At 37.7% G+C, this 8250-nt stretch overlaps 2 protein-coding genes across 3 annotated transcripts in view; one reads left to right on the plus strand and one right to left on the minus strand.

Annotated features, from left to right (window-relative positions):
* Positions 1–1816, minus strand: part of LOC107712337 (brefeldin A-inhibited guanine nucleotide-exchange protein 3-like) — a 54413-nt gene extending 52597 nt beyond the window's left edge. Inside the window, exon 1 of the mRNA XM_016517560.1 lies at positions 1642–1816. Within this exon, the coding sequence (XP_016373046.1) occupies positions 1642–1726 (85 nt within the window). The 5' untranslated portion in view covers positions 1727–1816. The remainder of the gene's footprint in view (positions 1–1641) is intronic.
* Positions 1817–3104: 1288 nt separating this feature from the next.
* The window catches only part of LOC107712342 (F-box only protein 9), a 9189-nt gene continuing 4043 nt past the window's right edge, over positions 3105–8250 (plus strand). The window contains exons 1-9 of one of the 2 annotated variants that reach the window (XM_016517568.1): positions 3105–3304; positions 3837–3911; positions 4676–4798; positions 4947–5004; positions 5091–5187; positions 5952–6082; positions 6165–6279; positions 6419–6537; positions 6618–6708. In XM_016517568.1, the coding sequence (XP_016373054.1) occupies positions 3302–3304; positions 3837–3911; positions 4676–4798; positions 4947–5004; positions 5091–5187; positions 5952–6082; positions 6165–6279; positions 6419–6537; positions 6618–6708 (812 nt within the window). In that variant the 5' untranslated portion in view covers positions 3105–3301. The remainder of the gene's footprint in view (positions 3305–3836; positions 3912–4675; positions 4799–4946; positions 5005–5090; positions 5188–5951; positions 6083–6164; positions 6280–6418; positions 6538–6617; positions 6709–8250) is intronic. The other variant, XM_016517567.1, reaches the window with a different exon arrangement.

Here is an 8250-nt window from a genome sequence, read left to right on the forward strand (position 1 = left end):
AAACACACAGCGTCTCGACATGGCGGCATCAATACTACAGCGAGAATAAAAGTTATGCTTTCTTTCTTTGCGTGAACATTTGGGCGTTGTTATGCAAATCTTCCCACATAGTGACGTAGATATGTGGGGGCGTGTTAGAACGAGCCGTTTTAGGTAGGTGTGGTTGACTCTTAACTTTTATAAAGAATATCTCTTTGGATTTGAGACTTTAGTCTTTGCAACTTTACAGATCTTCTTTATGCACCAAGAGCTTGTAACACTCCAAAGAGAAAGGAAAAATTTAAATCGCATCATATGACCCCTTTAACATAAACTTGTGTCTGAATGAGAACTTAGTTTAGTACTCATGTGCTGTGACAGCTGCTTTCTGTCCGTGTGCTTCGGATATGTGCGCTCAGAAAACCGTATCAGAAGTTTAAACTAATATGGTTTAAAACGCATGATTTAGTGCGATAAACATGATAATCAGAACCAAAACAGATGTTTTATTAGCAGTCCGAGCTGTAATGGCGCAGCTCTATTCTGGAAAGGGGGCGTGGAGCAGCAGCTCATTTGCATTTAAAGAGACAGGCACAAAAAACAGCGTGTTTCTGCTTCCACTCAAAAAAGGCTTTTTCAAAATGATATTTTGAGCTGAAACTTCAGACACATTATGGGGACACCAGAGACTTATATTACATATTGTAAAAAGGGACATAATGTGTCTCCTTTAAACTATAGTATGGTATGGAATTAGAGCTGCTTTTGCTCATCCACTAAAAGCCTATTAGTTAAACACAATACAAGAACACAGAATAAGAAGAAGCCTAGAACATCTACAACACTTTAAACACTTCTATATTAATGATTACAATAAATAAGAATATGTATTATAGCAAATACAATGAAATAGTCATATTTAATTTATTTTCATCAAATATTCTACTATTAGTATTACTAACAATATTGCTTCTGTTGCTTTTATTTTACACCTTAATGTATCACCTTGAAAGTAAACAACTTAGGTGAAAAAACAACAACAACTCTTAACCTCTTAATTACCAAGAAAATAAAAATGAAAGTATCCTTACAGAAAGCCATTTAAAAGTACTGTGTCCTTACCATGCCTTAATAATGAAAAAATCATGCTAATTTCAAATGTACACTTGCTAATGAATATTCATGCACGGCAATACTTGCATGATATTCCATGGTACATGTCCAAAAACATACTATTAACATGGCCATGGGGCTAATTTTTTTAGTATGCATTTTTAAAATAAGGAGGTTTAAAGCCAAACCTTTCAAAAACTTCAAATAAACACAAGCGCATGCAATAAACTCAAGTTCTAATTGCAATATGCATAAGTGCCCACTTGAAATAAAGCAATTTTATTTTATTTCAGTTCGCATGTTTTCATTTCATTCTTCATGCTGTTACAAAAATGAACCTGCAATTTGACAGCTTATGGAAAACACATATACTGTAACAGCTGTTATATTAGAATTCAGTTGCTCTAATTAAACATCCGTGATGTGTGATCCGTAATGTTGTTCTCAAACATTAAAACAGTGTTTTGAATCGCTGAACACACGTCCCTCTATTTTTTTCCGCATTTCATTTATTCCTAAACGACCTGAAGACGGACAGGTGCATCTTACCGCACGCGACACTGCAGGAGTCCCGGATCGCTTTGTGTTTACTGCCCGATGCCTCCTTCTGAAGCTTTCGCAGAATCTCCTCCATTGCGCTGAAGATGATTGATAGATGTTATGTTGGTACGTGGGATAGAAATGATGGTTTCAGGCCTCCTGCCTTAGGCTCAGCATCCCTACAGTAAAGATGATTCACTTTAACAACACTGATACGTCACACTGTGCGTCAATTATTATTATTATTATTATTATTATTATTATTATTATAAGCTGGGAAGCAGCTGGTATTTAGTAACACTGCAGATGATATAAAGGAAATATAAAGGTTTCGACAAAAAAAAAAAGGGAACATCTAGGGCTTTAACTGCTTTGTAAGGTGGGTTCGCAGCCCTTGTGTCCAGCGACTTCCCGTCCGCGAATTAAGTTACGAACGCTACTATGGTGAAGGAGTAGTACTTAATATTCATAAGCCACGCCTTCGTTCTTGGAGGGAAAAAACACCGCGTAACCATTGTCTAATTAATATGCAATGACTTTCACGTTTGCCATTGAAAGAATACCAAACAAATTTAACAACATCTCATTCATATTCAAAAGGTAATATTTGGCCATAGTACAAGTTTAATAGTACTTTGAGTTTTCCGCTGGATTTATTAAATGGAGCTGAGGTTCGATTCGTAATGATTTCACGTCCGGAACCTTACTTTCCCTTTTTATTTTATTTTATCTACCCTTTTATAGGAAAACGCATGTAAATTTGACAGGGAAACAAAAAGTATGACTTTTAGTGTTTTTGTCTTTTTCTGCTCACATTAAAATAATTTGATACTAGTAAAATAAGGAAAATTGTATTTCACTTTGACAAAAATAAAGAAAATACAAAGTGACGGGATTACTAGTCTTTTACAACACCACACATTCTGTGGTGAGGCCACTGATCTATAATAGAGAACAATATATAGATAATCTATAATTATTTATATTATATTACAGAGAGTCGTTATATAGATCAGTGGGTTAGCGAACAGACAGACAGACGGGCAGACTTATATATTTTAACCACATACCGGATGTTGTTTTGTCGCATCAGCAAAGCCACTGGAAGGCAAGCCTGCAACCTTTAGCCAAAAAAGCGTACCGGCTAATGCTAACGCTTCCGCTTTGGCCGTACGCAGGGAAGGAGACCAGAGGCCGTTTTGTTTGAATGGATGTCAATGGAGGAGAGGCTTCACAACGCTGAATAAACAGCTTTTTAGAGGAAACAACTTATCATTTAATGAATCGACAGCCTGTCGGCTAATCTTCAACATGTTTTACACTAAACAATACTTTTGGATTTAACTGTTTTTAGAGTTTACACCGAAAAAAATGCCGTTTTATAAGAGAAGTCACTGACTTTTTGCGACAGGTGGGATTCAGATTACGGCATTTCTCATTCATTCCTACGGTATCCGTAAACGGCGATTGAGTGTCGCACAACTCAAGTCAAGCTCAAGCGTCTCAGCGAGCGCTCCTGTCACATGCTCGTCGTGATGGCTGCCGTGTGCCGAGCTCGTAAATTTGACCGCGGTGTCGTCCGCTTCTCTGATCGTGATCTGTAAAACATTCGCTGAAAGCACGTCTTTAATTAAACGCTACATTAAAAGAGCTCGCAAAATAAGCTGTTATGGTCAGTAAAAGCTGTGTTTCTAAGATTAGCGAGGCTGCTAATCAGGTGCTGCTAACATTAGCACGTTAGCAGTCATGACGTGTACTAGTCCTGTCACACACATCTGAGTGTTGTTTTTTTTTACGCTGAATAACGGTCTTAACGAATTCTTTAAACGTTCAGCATGTAATAACAATTATGCATAATGTCCATATGTCGAAAACAAGCTATGTTGTGCATGTGTGTTTACAAAGTTTGCAGCTCTGCAAATCAGGACTGGACTTGTATTCAGATGCAATGAATACGAATTTAACTTGATAGCCGATCATCTGTGTTTTATAAGTTTAGTGCAGTGGTTTTCGGGTGCTGCTGATTAATGCATATCATGCTCTGATTGGTCACTTGTTTTCCACCAAACATGGACCTGGTTATAGTTTTTTAATCAGGGCTTTGAGAGATCTGCGTCACTTCTTTTTAAACTCTCTGTATGTATTTTCACCTACTTAATATGAAAATATAGAATTTGAAATGACTGAATATGTGTTATTTCTAGGCCGAAAGCAACCAAAACACAGATGTCAGTGTTGAAGAAGGGGAGGATGAAAATACAGAGGATTCTAATCTGCAAGTTAGTGGGCTTGGTCTCCTCTTTTTATTATTTATTTGTTATTTTAAGAAGACACCAAAGAAAAAAATAATTGTAATCTTTAATGAAATACGGTAGTTTTGTAATCTACTACTCCATTTCTGAAACGACTTCCCTTTTTAGATGACAAAACAAATCTCTCTTACTTTTTCGTTTACAATTTTTTTTTTTTTTTGTACTTTCTATTCCACTATGGAACGAATCATTGGCTGAAGTCCCACCCTACTTTTTTCTTGTTGCAAATCTCAAGACATTTTCTTAGTATAATAATTTAAACCAGTTAGTTCCCAGGATTAATACCTGAAATAACAATAAAAATCTGCACCACTGTCTACAAAATTATTATTTTGAACATGAAATCAATTTTTTCCCCCTGACTATTTTCTTATAGTACCTTCCTGGTGTTGTTGTGTATGATTAATTGTTGTACATTATTTCATCGAACAACATTTTATAATCTTTCATCAAAATTTATTTTGCTCTGCCAATGAAAAGACTTTGACTTTATGGCAAATGTCACCAAGTCACCTTTATTAATATAGCGCTTTATACAATACAGATTGTGACAACGAGCTTCACGATGTTAAGTAGGAAAATAATGTCACCGTGTCCTCTTACTATTGAACCCCTCTCACCAAGTGGCTCCATTCTATTATGTGATGAACTCTACTCTTTAACTGATGATGGATAAAATCAAGCCTCGACCCAGTTTTTCTGAAGTCTGTAGCTGTTTTTTTATGTTTCAGATGGAGCTCAGTGCTTTTCGGGCAAAGTGGATGTCTGAGCTTCAGCCCAGCTCAGGTGGAAAGAAAAGTGTCCTCAAAACTGCTGACCTTAAGAGGAAACAGGATATCGTTAAAGAGGGGAAGGTGCGAGCTCATGAATATTCATAGGATGTACTATGAGAAAAGATCATTACATGACCAAAATAACTCTGTGCTGTCACGGTGTTGATGTGTAATGCTATATCCTTCACTTGACCTTGTCTTACGGCTGATTGTGAATGTGTGCTCATAGGCCCGAGAGCTGTTCCTGAAGGCTGTCGAGGAAGAACAGAACGGAGCAGTTTATGAAGGTTTTTCTTTTTGTTTAGCCATTCAGACTAATAAAATGGATTACGTGAAGCCTGCAGGTTTAAATGTCCCCATTTTGATTTTGCAGCCATCAAGTACTATAAGAGTGCAATGCAGCTGGTACCAGACATTGAGTTTCGGATCAACTACAGCAGAACTCCTGATCCGGACCGCGGTGGCAGCTAGTAAGCGCTCGGCTGCAGAATGAACTGTCATGGGAAACTTGGATGTGTATTAGAACATTTTTAAATGTGTTTTCTAGCCTTCTAAAAAGCATAAAAAATGTTTAAAAGATAATAATAACAATAGATGTTTCATGGAATAATAGAAGGTAAATATTTAATAATAGTTACTTTTTTTGTAGCTGAAATATTTATTCTGCTAGATATTGTTTTTGTATAGACCCTTTATATAGTAACGCTTGCTTTCAGTAGACAGTAACATTAAAAACATTTAAACATTAAAATTACGAATGTATGTATATGTGTGTGTGTGTGAGTGTGTATATATATATTTATAATTTGCTTGAAGAAAATAACGCTTTAGTCATTTTTTTTCATGACCGTTTTCAAGCACATTTTCTCATTACTGTAATGTACTCGGATGATGCGCTTCTTTAGTTGTTTTGAACAATTCTGATAGTTTTCGGAGATTCTCTTACATTAATTATTATTGCATTAGTATTGCATTAAAAAGTTCTTTACGATTTAAATTTTTTTTTTTTTTTTGCTTTACAATAATGAGAATTAGATTTTTTTCCTTACAGTAATTTGATTGATAGAAATGTGTGCAATTGCAATAAATAAATAAATAAAGTCACAATGCAAATTGTAATAAGCTTTATTTTCTACATGCAAAATACTTTTCAAGTTCCTATTTCTCTCTTTTGTTTTGCCGTTTGAAGGTTGATTGCACGATAATGTGAATGTTTGATTGTCCCCCTCGTTAGCTTGGAGGACAATGAGAACGATCGGGAGATAGACGATCTACTGACGTACTTCCAGCAGCAGCTGACGCTGTGCGACGGCACCATGAAGCTGTGTGAGCCTGAGACAGACTCGACTCTGGTGCACATCTCAGGTAATCCTCACTCTGGAGCTAATCTGTGTGGATTTCTAGAGTTTACCCGTTGCCCTGAAAGCCCCTTCTTTCACGTCCACAGCTTTGCCCTTCGAGGTGCTCATGTATATCTTCCGTTGGGTGGTGTCATGTGACCTGGACCTTCGAGCCCTAGAGCAGCTTTCCCTGGTTTGCAGGGGTTTCTATATCTGTGCCAGGTGGGCTCACACACTCAGCAGACATCAGTGTAAACCAGCTTCCCCACTAGCACTATAGCGGCTTGTGCTCAAGAACAGCACTCAGATTTTAAGCATTAAAAATTCAGTTTGCCATGTTTTTGTGGGTGTCTTGTTTCAGGGACCCTGAGATTTGGCGGTCTGCCTGTTTGAGGGTGTGGGGGCGGAGCTGCACCAAAATGCTGCCATTTTCATCCTGGAGAGAGATGTTTTTGGAAAGGCCACGTGTACGCTTTGATGGTAAATGCGTGCGCTTCTCTATGTCTTCTTGAATATGTGCTGCTTGTACAGTGTTTAATAAATGTCCATGGTTTGTGCAGGTGTTTACATCAGTAAAACCTCATACATCCGTCAGGGGGAAGAGTCTCTCGATGGCTTCTACAGGGCTTGGCACCAGGTGGAGTACTACAGGTGAGCTTGGGGCTTTAAAGGGGTACTCCACTCAAAAATCTAAATTCTGTCAGCATTTACTCAACACCATGTGGTTCCAAACCTGTATGCATTCCCAGTGTTTCCCACAGGGCTTTGTTAGATTATGGACCTTTGTCCCTCTGGGGTTATCTGGGGTCATGCACCCCTGGATGAAAATATTGACATTTTAAAGTTAAATGCATCAATCTGTTGCAATTTGAAAGCAAAATTAAGAGCTCCAACACATTTTCAGTGACCAAATTGAATAGAGTAAAAAAAGTGGTTGCATTGACTTGGACTTTAAAGTGGACTCAAACCGCTTTTAGTTGCGAAAGTGTCTCAGTTCACATTGCATTCACACTGATGTTTTTAGATGTCAAATATTATAATAATACCTTTAATAATAAAGACAGTAATATTATTATTGTAATACAACTGCACTGTAAAATAAACAAAATAAATACTTCATAAATCATAGTAAGTATATTAAATTTGTTTTATAGAAAAATTACAATATTTGTATTAATTTCTTCACTTGTAGTTTAACCGTCCGGCTTTTATTTTGACACAAAAATGCCGTTTCTGTGAAAACAGCTGGAAGGTGTACACATTTTTCTTTCAAACTCGCAGCATGAAAGACTAAATAATGAAATCATTAGTTTAATAAGCACATTAAGCTATATTGATTTTGATTTTAAATAAATAAATAAGTGAAGTGACATGTGGCCAAGTATGGTGACCCATACTCGGAATTAGTGCTCTGCATTTAACCCATCCAAAGTGCACACACACAGCAGTGAACACACACCGTGAACACGCACCCGGAGCAGTGGGCAGCCATTTTTTGCTGCGGCGCCCGGGGAGTAGTTGGGGGTTCGGTGCCTTGCTCAAGGGCACCTCAGTCGTGGTATTGAAGGTGGGAGAGAGCGCTGTACATTCACTCCCCCCACCTACAATCCCTGCCGGTACGAGACTCGAACCCGCAACCTTTGGGTTACGAGTCCGACTCTCTAACCATTAGGCCACGACTTCCCCCATTTTAGTTTAATTAACAGATGTTTCGCCAAAGTAGTGGTGAAAAACAATGTTAGAGACCTTTTATATTATTAAATTAATATTTATAAAATATTTTCAGTTCATTATGAAACTGTGGCGGGACAGAGGTGATTAATGGGAAACATTGCATTTGTTCTGCAGACACACAAAAGAAGATATTTTGCGGAAAGTCGGGAAACCATTAAAGGGGTCATATGATGCGATTTCAATTTTTCCTTTCTCTTTGGAGTGTTACAAGCTCTTGGTGCATAAAGAAGATCTGTAAAGTTGCAAAGACTAAAGTCTCAAATCCAAAGAGATATTCTTTATAAAAGTTAAGAGTCAGCCACGCCTACCTAAAACGGCTCGTTCTAACACACCCCACATACCTACGTCACTATCTGGGAAGAGTTGCATAACGCCGCCCAAATAGTGACGTAGGTATGTGGGGGCGTGTTAGAACGAGCCGTTTTAGGTAGGCGTGGCTGACTCTGAACTTTTATAAAG

This window comes from Sinocyclocheilus rhinocerous, unplaced genomic scaffold (assembly GCF_001515625.1).
Source record: "Sinocyclocheilus rhinocerous isolate Xijiao unplaced genomic scaffold, SAMN03320098_v1.1 scaffold358, whole genome shotgun sequence".
NCBI lineage: Eukaryota > Metazoa > Chordata > Actinopteri > Cypriniformes > Cyprinidae > Sinocyclocheilus > Sinocyclocheilus rhinocerous.